Source organism: Boleophthalmus pectinirostris, unplaced genomic scaffold, assembly GCF_026225935.1.
Source record: "Boleophthalmus pectinirostris isolate CB_2022bp ecotype Guang Dong unplaced genomic scaffold, ASM2622593v1 HiC_scaffold_4, whole genome shotgun sequence".
Classification (NCBI taxonomy): domain Eukaryota; kingdom Metazoa; phylum Chordata; class Actinopteri; order Gobiiformes; family Gobiidae; genus Boleophthalmus; species Boleophthalmus pectinirostris.
In genome coordinates, this window is record NW_026571353.1 from 11,260,160 (window position 1) to 11,279,757 (window position 19,598).

Consider the following 19,598-nt stretch of genomic DNA (forward strand, 5'->3'; position numbering starts at 1 on the left):
TTTGACTGGCCCTGTATCGTTGTGCTCCAGCGCCATCTGCTGGAAATTATTGCAATTTTTCTTTTTTTTGGTGGGTTTTATATTTGCATTTTGCCTAATTTACCAGACATATGTATCTTATGTTTCGGTTTTAAAGAATTCAATTTAACGAAATTATTAAAGTATCCCATAGAAATAGTCCAAATCATGGAAGCAGGGAAGCGTCCATGATCCAAACAAACTTCTTCCGGTTACAGGCTTCTCCGTTTCCATGGGAACATTAGCTCCGTTAGCTTCGTTCGCTGAAAAACGTCAGTGCTTGATCAATCTTTATGTTTAGGCTAATATATGTAGCATGCAATTCTTCGAACGATCTGCTCTCAAACAAGATAGCTGTTTTATCCAATACAGGGTTTGCTAGATCGTGGAGATCAGGGGTGAGTTGGGCTAGCTATCTTTTTGGAGTGGACATATCGTGACAAAATGAGTGAACAACTTAAGTTCATCGTTGACCAGCTAAACAGGGAGCCATTCAAGAAAAACTTGAACCTCATCACATTTGATTCGATCGAGCCAATGCAACTGCTACAGATTTTAAATGATGTTTTGGCTGAAATAGACCCAAAGGTAAACTATTTTGATGAGTTGTAAAGTGAAATTGTTTAGACAAATTGGATAGAAACGTCATGTGTTAGTAAAACCTGTAGCTGACATAATGTTAATAATCATGTTTTATTACTGTAACTAATTATATGTGGCAAGTCAGTTTACAGACATGGCCTATTTTTGGTATTTTACCTGCAGCATGCTATGGACATCCGTGAAGAAATGCCAGAACAGACAACCAAAAGGATGTGTGCGCTTCTGGGGATGCTTAAATACAAGCCACCAGGAAACCTATCTGATGTGTAAGAATTTATGACCATTAATGTTATTCTTATTATTGTATAAATAACAGCCTGTGTGTCATCATTCTCATAGAAGCAGATTCAGACAGGGCTTGGTTACGGGCAGTAAACAAGTGGTCCACCCCATCCTCTTTTGGTTACTGCAGAAGGTCCCTGAGCTGAAGAAACGTGCCTATTTGGCCCGATTTCTTGTTAAATTGGAGATACCAGCTGAATTCTTGCAGGACGATGTCATCAATGAGACTTATCACCAGGTTTGTCAGAGTTAATTGTTACAAACAGGACCTGCCATAAAACACGTACACTTGAAAGCAGAAACTGTTTTGAAACTCATTTGTATGTTTACAGTATGAAGAACTGGTGGAAGGTTTTAAGACCTATCACAAGGAGTGCGAGCAGCTGAGGACATCCGGGTTTTCTACAGCTGAGATTAGAAGGGTATAAAACACATTTAAGATTCTAGATACTGTTTTTAAGACAGATGAAATGGCTTTGGAGTGTTGATCTCCTAAAGTGATGGTTAAAATATAGCAGCTGTAACACTGTACAAAGTAAAAGTTATTAAATGTAATATTGACCCATATTTTCATGTTGTTTACAATGTTTTATCTTTTTCAGCAAATAACCAGTGAGTCCTGACTTTTTATATATTTTTTCTTGAGCAGGACATCAGTGCAATGGAGGAAGAGAAAGACCAGCTGATTAAGCGTGTGGAAAGGCTGAAGAAGAGGGTAAGAGGCCTTTGCTTCTTGTGATGCCTCAAAGTGTTTTGGGATTTACACCTTAACAATGGAGTAATAGGAATGAAAACAGGACCTTGGACATGTGTTCCCACCTTCTTTATTAGACTACATAAGCTTTGAGGTGCTAAGAGTGCTGTCTAATGAGGTGCTGATTTGATAGGTCTTTGCTCTAAGCTCTTGTGAAAAGATGAAATCTGAGTCTGCTGTTAGAGATGTGTGTCTAGCTATTTCAGATGTCCAAGGAATGAGGTTGATCTTCTTCTATGTGCCACCAGGTGGAGTCAGTGTCCAACCATCAGAGGATGCTGGAGCAAGCCAGGCAGCTGAGAGTGGAGAAGGAGAGGGAGGAGGAACTGGCTCATCAGAAACAAGAGCAGAAGAATCAGGTGATTGTAGTTTATTGTTTAAAGTTATAACGGTTTAAATAATATACTAGTAATCTGTTATTCAGAATTATAACAGTGCTTTGTTCTCATACAATTATTGCATAATATAAGTCATAATTTTTTAACTTGTGGCTGTGTTCTTATCAGGGTGTGGAGTGAAGAGGAATGTTGCAGTGTAATTTATGTTTGTAATGAGGTTGTATAGAGACTAAACATTATAACATCTTTTTAAGAGGCAAAGTTAATATAGGCTGTCTAGCTGTATGGGTTTAGTGATGCCTATCTTATCTTCAGAACAGTCCTGACTGAATCAGGACAGACATGGTGTCTTTGCCAGTTGGAAGGTACACAATATCAACAGCCGTGTTAAAGAATCCATTATTACCAGTATGACTGATCTCAATATATAATATAACATAGCAAATAGAATTAATTATTTAGCTAATCGACTAATTGAAAAAAAAAATCTCTAACTAGATGACTACTAAAATAAATGTTAGTTGCAGCAAACTTACCAAAACTACCTGTGATTCTATTTTATGTATTTACTAGCTGTAAACATCTGTAATATTTGATCATATTTTGCCTTATAGCTTTTCCAGGCCGAACAGAGACTCCAGAGGTCCCAGCAGCAGTTGAAGGATTTGCGACAGGCTTCGGCTGATGCCAGTCCAGAAAGTGAGTAATGCCATGGTACACATGTTACTGCAGGTAGGAAAAGTACAAAGGATCAAACTGAGCGATGGGGAGTATCCTGTTAAAAGCTTCTGATCTGCTCAAATGCTCTATTTAAATACACATCTTTGAAGTCCAATAATGGAGCCTGTCTGATGTGAAATTACTCCCCTTATTTCTCTGAGGCTCCAAGAAGGGATTTACACATTTACAGTTCCTAAAATGGATCACATGGGACAGTCTACAAGATTAAAGGCAATTATCATAGTATCTCCTGGTTTATAAAGTGTTCAAATGGATTCATGACACAACTGTGATGATTACATAAGAGCTGCAATAGCGTTGACCAAAAACAAAGCAGATGACATCACTTAAATTGGTTTGACTTTAAAAGCATGTTGTCTTATGCTGCCAGTTTTCCCTAAAACTAAACTTGTTTTTTTTTTGTTTTTTTTTGTTTAATTTGATTGTCCATATAGGCCTAATGAAGAGACTTGAAGAGGAGATCAAGATAAACTCCTATATGGTTTTGGAAAAATTACCTAAGGAGCTTGACAGCATGCGGAGAACAGTGCAGTTTCTTCAGAAAGTAGCATCAGAACCTGCCATGGGCCAAGCAGATGTTCAGGAGCTAGAGGACAAGGTAAAATTACATGACTATTAGTTTAGTTTATGTTTATTTGTTTATTTGTCAGGGACAATGCACATTTATTTGTCAGGGACAATGCACATTACACAAAACATTGAGCTACACAAAGATGTCATATGTTTTGTTCTAGGTTATAGCAAAATTACCATTATGAATCTTCAACCAAATGTTACAGTGTGTTCTTCTTTTTACAGATTAAAGATGTTGATTCAAAAATAAACCAGTTAATAGAGAAGAGGATGATGAGAAATGACCCAATGGATGACAAATTGACTCTATATAGGCAACAGGTAAACACATATCTTAATGTGATATATGAAAGTGGCTTTTATGAACTTTTAAACGTGTTATAATTGTGTTCCATTATCATTATTTTACTCAAGGTTGTATTTTGATTGATTCATGCATGTTTGAGTAATCCTGCATTGTCCTGAAAATTGTTCTAATTGCACTAAACCACAGTACTGTACTTACAAAACACTGACACATCTAGGTCATACACATAGGGTTAAAATGTTCCATGTCGTTTCAACAATACAACATACAATACAACACATAAATTGACATCTGCTGCTTGTTGTAGTGAAATGCCACTGAAGCCTCTGAAGAGGCAGGGCTTATCAGTAAAATATTATGATTATAATATCCAATAGTGCAGTCTACAATGGACAAAATGTCTACAGGTCTGGTCTACAGTTGTGTAGACTTCTTCTTGGAGAGCTTCTTTAACTTGCCATTTACAATATTCAGTATATATAGACATAAACTATGCTGTCTTTCTCTTTTGTTGTGATTACTCAGGCCTCCATAATCATCCGAAAGAAAGAGGCTAAAGCCGAGGAGCTGCAGGAGGCAAGGGAGGAGCTCTCCAATGCAGAGAAAGAGCTCAATCAGAGAGGCGACCATGGAGCAGATGGAGACGGCATGGTCAAAACTGAAGAGGTAAACTAAATAGACTAATAATGAATTCAAGTCCTAGATTGGTTAGTATTGTTGGGCAGACACCTTTTATTAAAAAATACCCCACTTTATAAGCTTGAGTATCTTAAAAGCCCAAGATATAACAAAGTACTGGTACAAAGCAAAGTTTTGTTGCCTTTTTACACCAGAAATTAGCCAAAACAATGTTGAAATAACATGAGGGCAATTAGTGTGATGATTTGATCACAATGCATTTAAATGGGCAGATGGTTTTGCAGTATTGAAGATTTAATTCATACAAATTATCTGGCATACATTGTTCGTAATAACAGATTACAGAAGCCCGTGTTTTACAGAAATGTGCTTATGAGCATTTGCTACACCATTGATCGTGTTGTTCTGGCCCTCCGCTACATGCCTAATAGGGTCCTCGGGGGAAAAAATAATTGCCTATTTCTACTTTCTCCTCCTGTAATTGTTCATAGATGACTAATGACACCCCAATGAGTTTTCAGACCAGGCCATCCCAAAGTGAGGAAACAGAGTGGCTTGTGTTCACACAAGCAGCTAATTCAGATAAAGTCATGATAAAGTGGATGAGTGAAAGGAACTCATGTGTCCGCTAAGCCTCACACCTATCTAGTGATATTGCTGTCCGTCCAACACTCACAACAGCCTAATGCATATATATAACCCTTTGTCAATGGCCAGTAAATAAACAAGCCAATTCTGAACAGTTGAGATAACCCCCGAGTCAACTTCAGAAACGTGTGCACAGACGAATTTTCAAAGCCGTGACAACACAAGATTCTATTTCTGTTCTTATCCAAACACAGGCAAGCTCGCAACCCAAAGTTACTTATCCTTCTTCGTCTCTCCCCCTCGTTCCCATACAAGTCTAAAATTAGATCACAACAGAGAAAGTACAGGACGAGGAACAATATCAGACACACGCTTAGAAAGATGGACTTCTCTCTAATCTTTTGTGTAATCAGACTCTGCAGGCTCATGTTGTAAAACCAACTACCTAACTATTTTTATCATGACAAAGAGGTTTCCAGGTTTTAAGACAGGATGTGGACAGTACAGTATTAGCATAAAATGGAAAGTCTGACTCAATTGTGTACATTTTATACTTCTACAAAATCACTTTTATATGAAAACAGGAACTTTTTTATTTGGATGAAGTTTAAAAACATCTGCCCATCTCTGCTTTAGGGTATGGTCCAATCATTCAAATCATATCACCTCCAATGGATAATTAGTTATGGGCTGCTCTTCTGCACATAGGTGGTGCTCCATGTATAAAATATTTCCAGTGTCATTGTCCTTCTTTTGAGTGAAGGTGGTATATCCTTGGCTCTTAGCTCATGCAGTGTCCTTATTTGTGCAGTATAACTTGGCTATAGGGTAGAATGGAATTGGACTGTTTGTTAGGACAGAGACAGTACTTCAATGGAGTACATGGAAAATGTTTAGTGAAGGCAGCTTATCAAACTCCTCAGTCACGGCCAAAGAGGAGACGATCACTTTATCTGTGATATTTTCCATTCTGCTAGCTATGTGTCACCACATGCCACCCACCAACTGTAGGCTCTCACTCACAGATGACTGCATGTGGACGTCACTGCACGAAACCTGACACCACTGTATCAGACCCCTTTTGCAAAACTATTATATTCAGAATTAAGGCTGGACAATTAATCCAATTTGAATCAATATTCGGCCGGGCTCAGCCCGAAGGAGCGACGTGGGGCCGTCCTCACGTGGGCCCACCACCCGCGGGAGGATCCATATGGGGCCGGTGCAGAGAGATCTGGGCGGCAGTCGACGGCGGGGGCCTCGGCGACCAGATCTCTGGACATGGAGACTAGCTCTGGGGACATGGAATGTCACCTCGCTGGGGGGGAAGGAGCCTGAGCTTGTGCGGGAGGTTGAGCGTTACCGACTAGATATAGTCGGCCTCACCTCCACGCACAGTTTGGGCTCTGGAACCCAACTCCTTGAGAGGGGCTGGACTCTCCATTTCTCTGGCGTTGGCCGCGGGGAGCGGCGGCGGGCTGGTGTGGGCCTGCTCATTGCCCCACAGCTCAGTCGCTGTGTGTTGGAGTTCACCCCGGTGAACGAGAGGGTCGCGTCCCTGCGCCTTCGGTCGGGGACAGGTCTCTCACTGTGGTGTCGGCCTACGGGCCGAACAGCAGTGCAGAGTACCCGGCCTTCTTGGAGTCCTTGGGAGGGGCACTAGACAGTGCACCGACCCGGGACTCCGTTGTTCTCCTGGGGGACTTCAACGCCCACGTGGGCAACGACAGTGACACTTGGAGAGGGGTGATTGGGAGGAACGGCCTCCCTGATCTGAACCCGAGCGGTGTTTTGTTATTGGACTTCTGTGCTAGTCACAGTTTGTCCATAACGAACACCATGTTCGAGCACAAGGGTGTCCATAAGTGCACGTGGCACCAGGACGCCCTAGGCCGGAGGTCGATGATCGACTTTGTCGTCGTGTCATCTGATCTCCGGCCGCGTGTCTTGGACACTCGGGTGAAGAGAGGGGCTGAGCTGTCAACTGATCACCACCTGGTTGTGAGATGGGTTCGCTGGCGGAGGAGGAAGCCGGAAAGACCTGGCAGGCCCAAGCGTGTAGTGAGGGTCTGTTGGGAACGTCTGGCGGAGCCCTCTGTCAGAGGGACCTTCAACTCGCACCTCCGGGAGGACTTCTCCCGGATTCCGGGGGAGGCTGGAGATATGGAGTCCGAGTGGGCTTCATTCTCGGCCTCTATTGTCAATGCAGCTGCTCGGAGCTGTGGGCGTAAGGTCTGTGGTGCCTGTCGCGGCGGCAACCCCAGAACCCGGTGGTGGACACCGGAAGTAAGGGATGCTGTCAAGCTGAAGAAGGAGTCCTATCGGGCCTTGCTGGCTCGGGGGACTCCTGAGGCAGCTGACGGGTACCGGCGGGCCAAGCGTGCTGCAGCCCGTGTGGTCGCGGAGGCAAAAACTCGGAGCTGGGAGGAGTTTCGGGGAGGCCATGGAGAAGGACTATCGGACGGCCTCAAAGAGATTCTGGCAAACCGTCCGGCGCCTCAGGAGGGGAAAGCAGTTCTTCACACCAACACTGTTTACAGTGCGGGGGGAGAGCTGCTGACCTCGACTGGGGACGTTGTCCGGCGGTGGAAGGAATACTTTGAGGATCTCCTCAATCCCACCGTCACGTCCTCCGAGGAGGAGGCCGAGGCTGGGGACTCGGAGGCGGACTCATCCATCACCCTGGCTGAAGTCACTGAGGTGGTTGGAAAGCTCCTTGGTGGCAAGGCTCCGGGGTTGGATGAGATCCGTCCTGAGTACCTTAAGTCTCTGGATGTTGTGGGGCTGTCTTGGCTGACACGCCTCTTCAACATCGCGTGGCGGTCGGGGACAGTACCTCTGGACTGGCAAACCGGGGTGGTGGTCCCTCTGTATAAGAAGGGGGACCGGAGGGTGTGTTCCAACTATAGGGGGATCACACTCCTCAGTCTCCCCGGTAAGGTCTATGCCAGGGTACTGGAGAGGAGAATTCGGCCGATAGTCAAACCTCGGATTCAGGAGGAGCAGTGTGGTTTTCGTCCTGGCCGTGGAACACTGGACCAGCTCTACACTCTCCATCGGGTGCTCGAGGGTTCATGGGAGTTTGCCCAACCAGTCCACATGTGTTTTGTGGATCTGGAGAAGGCATTCGACCGTGTCCCTCGTGGTGTCCTGTGGGGGGTGCTCTGGGAGTATGGGGTCCGGGGCCCTTTGCTAAGGGCTGTCCGGTCCCTGTATGACCGGAGCAGGAGCTGTGTTCGCATTGCCGGCAGTAAGTCAGACCTGTTCCCGGTGCATGTTGGACTCCGCCAGGGCTGCCCTTTGTCACCGGTTCTGTTCATTGTATTTATGGACAGAATTTCTAGGCGCAGTCAGGGGCCGGAGGGGGTCCGGTTTGGGGACCACAGGATTTCATCTCTGCTGTTTGCGGACGATGTTGTTCTGTTGGCTTCATCGAGCCAGGACCTGCAGTGTGCACTGGGGCGGTTTGCAGCCGAGTGTGAAGCGGCTGGGATGAAGATCAGCTCTTCCAAGTCCGAGGCCATGGTTCTCGACCGGAAAAAGGTGGCTTGCCCTCTCCGGGTGGGTGGAGAGTCTTTGCCTCAAGTGGAGGAGTTCAAGTATCTCGGGGTCTTGTTCACGAGTGAGGGAAGGACGGAACGTGAGATTGACAGGCGGATCGGTGCAGCTTCGGCAGTGATGCGGTCGCTGTATCGGACCGTTGTGGTGAAGAGGGAGCTGAGTCGAAAGGCAAAGCTCTCGATTTACCGGTCAGTCTTCGTTCCTACTCTCACCTATGGTCATGAGCTCTGGGTAGTGACCGAAAGGACGAGATCACGGATACAAGCGCTCGAAATGAGTTTCCTCCGCAGGGTGGCTGGGCGCTCCCTTAGAGATAGGGTGAGGAGCTCAGTCACACGGGAGGAGCTCGGAGTAGAGCCGCTGCTCCTCCACGTCGAGAGGAGCCAGTTGAGGTGGCTCGGGCATCTGTTCCGGATGCCTCCTGGGCGCCTCCCTCGGGAGGTGTTCCGGGCATGTCCCACCGGGAGGAGGCCACGGGGAAGACCCAGGACACGCTGGAGGGACTATGTCTCTCGGCTGGCCTGGGAACGCCTCGGGGTCCCCCCGGAGGAGCTGGAGGACGTGTCTGGGGTGAAGGAAGTCTGGGAGTCCCTGCTTAGGCTGCTGCCCCCGCGACCCGGCCCCGGATAAGCGGACGAAAATGGATGGATGGATGGATGAATCAATATTAAGATTCAGTCATTTCTAATTGTTAGTCATGAGTTTGGGTCTTTTTAATGGAGAGGTCTACAGCATTGACTCTCACTTTTCTAAGTTCCACCCGGATACCACCAGATCTAAATTAACTATATAAGATGACTATTCCAGGTTTAATCTAGGGCAAAACCTAATTCTGTCTATCATTTCCACTCTACTTTTAAACAAGATACTATCCAGAGTACAAAAAGTGGATAAAATTGACTCAAAATTAGGGAAACCCACATACTGAGAGCTATCCAAGGTGGAAGGTACATGCATCATAGTTTGAGAAGCGCTGGTCTACAATACAGTCAGCGCTCTGTCAGCCAAAGCCTGTGGTTCAGACTTTGGAAGAAGAAATCTGACTATTGATTGCATTGATTAACATATATTGTTTATGTTCAGGAAATTCATATGCCTGGTCTTAAAGATGACCACAAGAGACTAGATACCCAAGTCAATGGCCTACAGACAGACAATGTGTTTTGGATAAGCACATGACCTGTTATCAGTGGCTCCTAACTGGTATCATTGTGGCAAATGGAGAGCACTTTACTCCAATGTTTCAGCTAAATTGGATATTGACATTTTCATGAGACAAGATAAACGAAAGATTGAGGAAAAGCAACATTTAAAGAATGAACGGGTAATCCCATTAAAAGTCTAGCCTGAAACGGTCAGTAAATTAACACATTTTCCAGTTGCATTTGGTTGTGTTAGTTTGTGAAACATTTTGAGAAAGTCTTTGTGTAGCAATGAGTCAAGCATTAACGCTTGAACTAGAACATCATGACTAGTCAGCCACTAAGTTTACATGTACACTTGGCACCAACACTTTGCAGCTATAATAAAAGTCATTATCATACATAAAACCTATAGACTGGATAAAAAGGTTATATATTGTTATGCAACTTATTTTTTAATATTTCAAATAAATACATTGTGTTTTTTTTTTTTTTGTTTGTTGTTTACAATTTGTGAAATTTAGTAGAACAATGTAAATAAAATGTCAGTATCAGTAAATATTAGTCATCACCACAGCAGGAAGACAAATATATTGGATAACAGTATTGGCTAAAAAAAAAAATCAATATCATACCATCCCTAAACAAGAATAGAGATAAGGAGATACACACTCGAAACAGGTCACATGCTGTTATATTTGTGTTTGAGCACACATGATGATGTCACAAAACAAATAACAGTGTAGTGTCAAACAACACAGAAGCATCGTAGAGCAAAGATGAACAGTCACTTAAAAGAGTACTAGAAGGAAGGAAGTCACTGAGACCTGACAAGTTTCAGACACATTGCAAAACTTGTGGAAGGGGAGAAAAATCTTTTGAAAAATGTGATGGTAATACATTTTTTTTTATTATTATTACAGAAAATTTCTATTCCTGCAACCCCTGTCCAATAGTAGCCTACTACTGAACCTCCTGCCTAGACCACAATTGCACTACTGTCTGTGTTAATGCCCCTCTCTGTTTGCCCTTGGTATCCCAAAATACACAAAAGAATAGACGTGCACATTTGGAGCTTCACTCTCCCCCTCTCTGCCATTTCTGGACCAGTTCTCTAGTGCTGGATTCATTTATAGCTTCTCTTTATTGTCTATGAGCTGTGTCCCAGTAGACCAGAGCAGGTTCAGGGCGGGGAGGAGCAGGTATCCACTTAAAGTTTCTCCACCACATGTTGTTGTTTGAAGTTTGATGCTGGCTGTGAACCTGTCTCTGGCTGTGAACCTCTCTGGCACGAATACCATTGCCACCAGGCTTCCCCTTTAATCCCACCACAGATTTTAAACTTCATTTTGTCCCAGGGCTTTTTATAGCGACTCAGCTGTCTGCAATAACATTTCATCACACAGCATTGAACACATTTTAGATTTGTTTCACTTCCTATGGGTGAAATTAAGTAGCTTATTTGCCTTGTGGAAAGTAGAGTGGAAAATATAAAAGGATGATATAAAAACACATGATTTTCCAATAACACACAAGTCCAGCTAAACTAAGAGGCAAGTAGAAAAGTGAACAAGAAAAGTGAGTGGACAAGCAACAACCAATCTCTTAGTATATTGAAGTATAGATGAATTATTTTCTGGTTTTGACAGGATCAATAGACAGGGGCCAGTTGTTCTGTATTGTTATTAATTCACATGTCCAGCAGACCTACTAAAAGTGTAATCAATACAGACTGTGATTAGTGATTTTGTAACATCTCTGTTTGTGTTGGCCTTCAGATGCAAAGGCTGGTGACAAGGCTGCGCAGCAAAGGAACCCAATACAAGATGCGGCAGAAGGAGTTGGCAGAGATACAGACAGAGTATGGAGTCCTGCAGCGGACAGAGGACATTCTGACAAAAGAACACGAGGCTGTCCAGAAGAGACTGGTAAGCCATTCTGCATACACTGAAGACAGCCTTACTCTGTTGACATTAGGGTGGAGTGAGTTTTTCATGTATGTTAAAGGAACTGTATGTAGCTTTCATTCTTTTTTGTGTGTGTTTGTTTTAACGTTCACTTAAAAAAAAGTACTATACTATAACCTACTGCTATAATTGCAACTGAACCTGTACCCACAGATAGAACAGAGGACATGTTTTTGGTTAATGGACAGCTTATCCCGCAGCAGCAGAGGCTGCAGATTCTGGCTTTTATGTAGTGAAGATTCCAATAAGAAAGAGTCCTTTTAGATTTAAACCTATTGGATTTTAGTCTTGAAACTGGCAACCCAAATGAAAGACTCATGATTGGATAATTCTTTAGACAACTTTTGTAATTAAGAGTAAATCATCGTTACAATTGTAAGGGCTATATTTGATTTGAACATGTCAACCTCATGTCTGGTTACACAGTTAGGTCACGTTTATGGAATTTGGAATAAAGATCTTCCATACAGTTCCTTGAGAGCGGACCTATTATGCAAATCAACTTAACGTGTTATAGTCATTTCCCCTTCATCATTTACTCACTCGAAATTGTATTTGGAGTGATTCGGGAATGTTTGAGCAATCTTTAATTAGTTATTTTCAAGAGGCCATCAACTCCCATTGACTCAAACTCCCAGCTATCAATATACACCCACTGCTCTTACTTTGTCCTCCAATTTTATTTTCTTAATTGGTGATATGTGAAGGGTTCTGCAGCTCCATGCAGTAATTTTAGTATTAATTGGATTAAAAATGGCCCACAGCAACTCACTAGAGTGATGCGCAGAAGGTGTTGACAACTTTGCAACTTTGTAGTGATGATGTTTTATGGTGACGTCAGCTCCTATTGGGCATCACAGTTTTCTAGTGCGGAAGTTAGATTTGTTTGAGTTGTTTCAGATGAATATTTCAATTTAAAATTTCAAAATTATAACAGTGATCCTTTGTTGCCTTCGATTACAATTATATAGCAGGCACAGGTGCAATAGCTCTTAGATTAGAACAAAGTAATAATTTTACCATCTAATCACCACTGTGGAAAATAATTCAAGAAAAGAAAAAACACCCTAGTTGTCATAGTACTGCCAACAAACTATAGAACTGTCAATAGCCTGATACATTGTCCTTATCTAAACTTAGTTGTAATTTCTTATCTTCATGTAGAATACCCAGGACAACTCTACTATGGTTCCTTACACTTCAGAAACAACTATTTATTCCCTCACTTCTCCTTTCTAATAAGATATGTTTCATTTGGCCTGCCAATTTGTGCCAGCTGTGTGTTAGCAGAGAAGTGCTAAAAGCTTCCTGGAAATGACTTGACACCTCTGTGCTGCCCCTGCACCTGACGCACTGCTCGGTGGAGTGACGCAGAGTGGACAAGCTGCTATTTCTGAGGCTGCATCTGCTCCTCCTTTTCAGACCACGCTATTAAGATTTAATATGGAGTTAATTTGTATTTGTATCATAGTACAAATTCGTATTGGTGGACCCTACAAAAGTCTAGTGTTTAGGTTCACTGTGTACGTTTTCTGCTTGTGGTGGCACTGGTGGGGCTCATAAATAAAATGAAAAAAATTCTTACCGTCAGCGATGTCACCTCTCTACAGATCTGACCTGTAAACTTGCCTGATGGCGGCGCCTGCTTGTCTCCATGGAGATAGATAAGATCAACAACACTATACTGTGAGACAGTCAAGGCAATGCAATAACAGCTCTATGGAGACAAGGAGGTTGCATAATTTTACACAGTGCACCTTTAATGTTGATGCATCAGGAAAAATATACATTTATACATTAAAACAGCAAATTTCTTTGTCTCAAGGAAACTGTAGAAGCTGAAAGGGGGATTGCTGGCTACAGCAACACACAAGAAGAACTGGAGCGAGTGTCTGCCATTAAAAGTGAACTGGATGAGAAGAAAGGCAGAACACTGGACGACATGTCAGAAATGGTGATTTCATTATCTCCTTTTATTAATTATGGGTTTTTGGTGGGGTATACAGTTGATCAAAGGGCTGGCGCATACAGACATACAAGTCAAGAAACTGACTACAAACTCACTAAAGAATGTACATGTATCTTTTTTTTTTTCTTTTTTTTTTTTTTTAAATGAAGGTGGACAAAAATGATTAACTCATTATTTGTCCTAATGACAATATTCACACAGTATTATGGCAGTCCATCAGAAATGTAATAAAAGAGGTCTGAGGTTGAACTATTGCACAAAATGTATTTTGCTCGCATCCAAAACAATAGGCATATTATATATATTATTTAGCATACATAATCAATAAAATACAATATAACTAATATCATTGTATTATCCGGCCTTGGATAAGCGAAGATAGATGAATGGGTCATACCACCACAGCCAAGGCCTGTAAAACACCTAACTTTAACTTTTTTTTCCCTCTTTATTGTGATTTGTTGTATTTAACTGTCAGACTCATTATATTCTTTTTACAGGTGAAGAAATTAAACTACATGATTGCTGAAAAAAAGGAAGCTTTGTCTCCACTCATAAAAGAGCTGAGATCACTGAGAGAGCAAAGCCACGTATGTACCTCAACTAATACACAGTACCCTTACAACAAATGTCTACAAATATGTATGCTCTGATTTAAGCTATTTTAAAGTGACATTAGCAAAATCTTGATTAACAGAAATGCAGATGATACGATTTTATGATTTTAAATAGCCCTGTTTGCCATGTACATATACAGGCATAAAATCTTAACAGTCCTGTCTTATCATAAACTATCAGTCAATGATTAAGTGGAGCGGTGATTTACTGTGGTTGCAAACCTGCTGAGATGTATTTATAGCTCATTAAGAATAATTTAGATGGTCCATAAATACAATTCGCTATGGGAAAGCCCCTTACTGCATTGGGCTAAACGGGAGGATTACTTTTTCCTACACATGTTCCCAGAATCCGTCTCACTGGTGCAATGTCTCCTGACGAAGAGCCGCAGTATGGAGACATAAATAGACTTTTTAAGTGGCTGTTTGAACACCAGCTGTGTGTCTTTGCTATGTAAAAGAACGATAAGAGTCTTACAAGGATTTCTTTTTGACATATAGAACTTGAATGATGACTTATCCAGATTTGAAGGTTGATTCTGTCTGCCTATAAGTGATGGGCACACATTACAATTATTTTAAACAAAAAATGTGTTTTGCTATATCAATATTTATTAACTTAGTAACTTCTCAAAATAGACACACTACAGAAACGTTTGTATATGTTTCTATGAGCAGAAGGTACGGCAGGAGTACGAGGACAAGAAGGCCCAGTATGAACGCACTGCTGCTGGTCTCGAGAGCAACTGTTCAAAGCTGGAGCAGGTATAGATAAAGACAGTCAAATATTATATGATTCTATGTTTCTATCTCTGTGAGCTTTCATTTTCACTTCAGGATGTTAAAGTGCTGAAAGAGGAGACGGCGCAAGATGAGAACCGCTACCATTATCTCAACAGCCAGTCCCAGGTATACTGATTAGATCTGGAACTATTTTAGGATCTTTTCGATTTTCTCTTCCTAAAGTTACATGGCACTCCAGATCCACAACACAAACATGCAGTACTGTAGAGAGTGAAACGATTTTAGAAGTATAGTTCAGTGCATTGTGTAACTTGTTATGACATTACATTTATCTTAGAGTTATTCCATTATTGGTGGTTTTATTGTTCCATCCATCCATCCATCCATTTTCTTCCGCTTATCCAAGGTCGGGTCGCGGGGGCAATAGTCTGAGGAGGGCCTCCCAGACTTCCCTCTCCACACACACTTCCTCCAGCTCCTCCGGGGGGACCCCGAGACGTTCCCAGACCAGCCGAGAGACATAGTCCCTCCAGTGTGTCCTGGGTCTTCCCCGTGGCCTCCTCCCAGTGGGACATGCTCAGAACACCTCCCGAGGGAGGCGTCCAGGAGGCATCCGAAACAGATGCCCGAGCCACCTCAACTGGCTCCTCTCAACGTGGAGGAGCAGCGGCTCTACTCTGAGCTCCTCCCGTGTGACTGAGCTCCTCACGCTATCTCTAAGGGAGCGCCCAGCCACCCTGCGGAGGAAACTCATTTCGAGCGCTTGTATCCACGATCTTGTCCTTTCGGTCATTACCCAGAGCTCATGACCATAGGTGAGAGTAGGAACGAAGACTGACCGGTAAATCGAGAGCTTCACCTTTCGACTCAGCTCTCTCTTCACCACAACGGTCCGATACAGCGACCGCATCACTGCCGACGCTGCACCGATCCGCCTGTCAATCTCACGCTCCATCCTCCCCTCACTCGTGAACCCCGAGATACTTGAACTCCTCCACTTGAGGCAAGGACTCTCCACCCACCCGGAGAGGGCAAGCCACCTTTTTCCGGTCGAGAACCATGGCCTCGGATTTGGAGGAGCTGATCTTCATCCCAGCCGCTTCACACTGCAAACCGCCCCAGTGCACATTGCAGGTCCTGGTTTGATGGAGCCAACAGGACAACATCATCTGCGAACAGCAGAGATGAGATCCTGTGGTCCCCAAACCGGACCCCCTCCGACCCCTGACTGGCGCCTAGAAATTCTGTCCATAAACACAACTGAACAGACACCGGTGTGACCCAACAGGGCAGACCCCTGGTGGAGTCCAGACATGCACCCTGGGACACAGGTCTGACTTACTGCCCGGCACGAGTGGACAGAGACACCACCATCCAGGAGCCTCCAGCTTGCAGTGACTTCCGAGGAGGTCTCAGCCTTCCTTCCACCCCCGGACAACATCCCCAGTTGAGGTCAACAGCTCTCCCCCCGCACTGTAAACAGTGTTGGTGAAGAACTGCTTCCCCCTCCTGAGGCGCCGGATGGTTTGCCAGAATTTCTTTGAGGCCGTCCGATAGTCCTCCTCCATGGCCTCCCCGAACTCCTCCCAGCTCCGAGTTTTTGCCTCCGCGACCGCACGGGCTGCAGCACGCTTGGCCTGCCGGTACCCGTCAGCTGCCTCAGGAGTCCCATGAGCCAACAAGGCCCGATAGGACTCCTTCTTCAGCCTGACGGCATCCCTTACTTCCGGTGTCCACCACCGGGTTCGGGGATTGCCGCCGCTACAGGCACCACAGACCTTACGCCCACAGCTACGAGTGGCCGCATTGACAATGGAGGCTGAGAACATAGCCCACTCGGACTCCATGTCTCCAGCCTCCCCGGAATCTGGGAGAAGTCCTTCCGGAGGTGTGAGTTGAAGATCCCCCTGACAGAGGGCTCTGCCAGACGTTCCCAACAGACCCTCACAATACGCTTGGGCCTGCCAGGTCTTTCCGGCTTCCTTCTCTGCCAGCGGATCCAACTCACAACCAGGTGGTGATCGGTTGACAGCTCAGCCCCTCTCTTCACCCGAGTGTCCAAGACACACGGCCGGAGATCAGATGACACGACGACAAAGTCGATCATCGACCTCCGACCTAGGGTGTCCTGGTGCCACGTGCACTTATGGACACCCTTGTGCTCGAACATGGTGTTTGTTATGGACAAACTGTGACTAGCACAGAAGTCCAATAACAAAACACCGCTCGGGTTCAGATCGGGGAGGCCGTTCCTCCCGATCACCCCTCTCCAAGTGTCACTATTGTTGCCCACGTGGGCGTTGAAGTCCCCCAGTAGAACAACTGAAAACATCCATTCTTGCAGCTAAAATCTAACCTGTAACTTGGCCTGATGGTGACACATGCCATATGTCCATGTCATACTGTGGAATAGTCCCAGCAAAGCAATAACCTCCCCATTGAATCAAGCTTGTCATGGACTGTCTAAAAGAAAAGTTACATGGAGCACCTTTAAAATACATTGCTAATTTGAATTCAGGACCAAATGTCATGTGACCCGTCCTTTAATGAATCTGATTTGTGGGGGACTAGATAATAATATGCATGTTTCTACATTTAAATGGAAGATGCAAAATGCATGCCATTTTGGGAAGTAGTCTGAATGGTAAATGACCCTCTCCTTTACCCACTTCACCCGCTGTGTTTGTGTCTTCTGCAGATCATTGAGATGCAAATTCAGCGGGCGGCCGATGAGGTGAAGGCCTACGTGTCCTCAGACCCACAGGAGAGGAAGAAGACGGTCAGGTGAGCTCAGGCTTAACATCTGCTCCCGGGACACTGCCACACTCGAGGGTCAAATTACATCAGTCAGTTACATGTCTGACTCTAACTGTAGTCCTTATCATCCATCTTATGTGTTATGATGTTAAAACCACAACACAAGTTAGGAGTGTTTAAGTGAAGATGAGCAGAGGAGCCAAATATTTACTCAAGTAAGATTGCTTGTTATGTAAAGGGAACCGTAAATAAAAATATCTAAATCAAATCATTTCCAACCACCTACATCCTTGGAAAGTATTAAAAAATGTAAATGTCCTCTTACAAAATTACCATATGCATAATTTTACCTAAAATGTATACAACACAAAAAATCTAATCATCAGCTTCATAATTTTCAGGGTTATTGGTAATGTATCTGTGCGTTCCATTGACCAATATAGATCATACTGTAGTTAGAAATACTGCTTAACTGAGTTTGAAAGTATACTTGCCTGCAATGAATCAGTCAATAGTATTGTCTCTAATGAGTGAGAAGAGAAACACTGTGATCGACAATTTAATCCATATAGTATCTTTCTCATTTATTTTAAAGGGAAATGTACTTGAAAAACATCTCAGAGCAGGAGCTACTTGGAAAGGTAAATAAACCCCAACTATATAATCAATTTTTGGCCCATGTGGCTATAGAAATGCTACTGTATATTATTGTTACTTTTTCTTTGAACTACAGAAATTGCGTGAAAAGCAGAAGATGATACGAGAAAACCACAGCCACAACATGGAGCAGATGAAGATGTGGAAGGATCTGGAGTTACTGATAGAATGTAAAAAACAGTGCTTCATTAAGGCTCAAAACCAGGCATCTATTGGCAAGGTCATTCAAGAAGGAGGAGAGGACAGGCTTGTATTGTAAACTTAGATTGTTCACGCACACTACAATCAAATATGGTCACTTCAGTTTTTATTTATAGATACATACATTTTGCCATTTCATTTTGAGATTTTAGGAGACTCTTTTCTTTCAAAAATCACCATTAATACATGACAAACTTTAAGGTAAAGAAAGGCAGATATTTTTATCTCTTTGTCAATGCTCCCACTTCTTTAAATTGGTCTAGGTTGGTTTCTTGGAGGTGTTGCTAAACATTTTTTTTCAATAACCCACTGGACATGTGGTTTTGACACATCTTTAAAGACACACTTTCAGGCAAAGTGTTCAAAGATAACAGATTACAAAGTGGAGCTCTTACGGTCAGGTGGCAGTCAACTATTTCTGGCAACAGACCCTTTGACCTTGGAGAGATCATCATATCAATTTTGGAGATCATATGATTAACTTATGATGTACTTAAACTTAAAAACTATATAATCTCAACACTGTTTTGGTATGTTACTTACTAAAAATGTAGCTTGTTTTTATTTTGCTATTAAATTGAATATTGTTGGCTTATATCTGGATTTTCTTCAACTGTGACACACTTACTTAAATGCACTACACTTATTGACTCTTGAATATATTGTGTGCTTCCATATAGATTTTAACTACATCTTCAGTTGAGTTTGACCTTTTCACCCTCACATAAATTTAACCCAGTGCTGACAGACTATATTAGCAGGTCTTGTGCCAAAAGGATCGGGTGAACATTGTGAAAACAACTTGATGTAGCTAGAGCCATGTCATTATGTCAGTCACCTTATGCTTCTTCGAGCAGCATTGTGTTAACAGATGATCCGTGTCTGTCCTATGAAGAATCTAACAAAGATTCTCTACAGTGAGGGCCAGGGGGGCGGGTATTGACCCTGTGGCCTCTACCAACCCATAACTTTTACTTTTGTTATGGAGATGAAGTTATTTACTTCAAAGTCACACTTCCAGTCAGGTCTCATTGATCATTCTGTTTCTTTTTCATAGATTGCATTTTCTTCTATGATATTTCAGAGACAATTCAATCTCCATTTTGTGCTTTATTTAGTACATGAGCTCACCCATACTGT

At 43.2% G+C, this 19,598-nt stretch overlaps 1 protein-coding gene across 2 annotated transcripts; it reads left to right on the forward strand.

Moving 5' to 3' along the window:
- The first annotated feature begins 241 nt into the window (after nucleotides 1-241).
- ift81 (intraflagellar transport 81 homolog) lies at nucleotides 242-18,918 on the forward strand. 2 transcript variants are annotated; one of them, XM_020928360.2, is made up of 18 exons: nucleotides 242-606; nucleotides 784-887; nucleotides 961-1,141; nucleotides 1,236-1,325; nucleotides 1,553-1,618; nucleotides 1,906-2,016; nucleotides 2,610-2,694; nucleotides 3,171-3,334; nucleotides 3,535-3,630; nucleotides 4,142-4,282; nucleotides 11,325-11,474; nucleotides 13,339-13,467; nucleotides 13,983-14,072; nucleotides 14,778-14,864; nucleotides 14,937-15,008; nucleotides 17,542-17,627; nucleotides 18,196-18,241; nucleotides 18,334-18,918. In XM_020928360.2, the coding sequence occupies exons 1-18, from the start codon at nucleotides 463-465 to the stop codon at nucleotides 18,514-18,516; spliced, it is 2,025 nt and encodes a 674-aa protein (XP_020784019.2). In that variant the 5' UTR covers nucleotides 242-462; the 3' UTR covers nucleotides 18,517-18,918. The 2 variants fall into 2 exon arrangements, with proteins under 2 accessions (XP_020784019.2, XP_055018095.1); XM_055162120.1 differs by lacking the exons at nucleotides 17,542-17,627; nucleotides 18,196-18,241; nucleotides 18,334-18,918 and adding an exon at nucleotides 15,250-15,355.
- The last annotated feature ends 680 nt before the right edge of the window (nucleotides 18,919-19,598 follow it).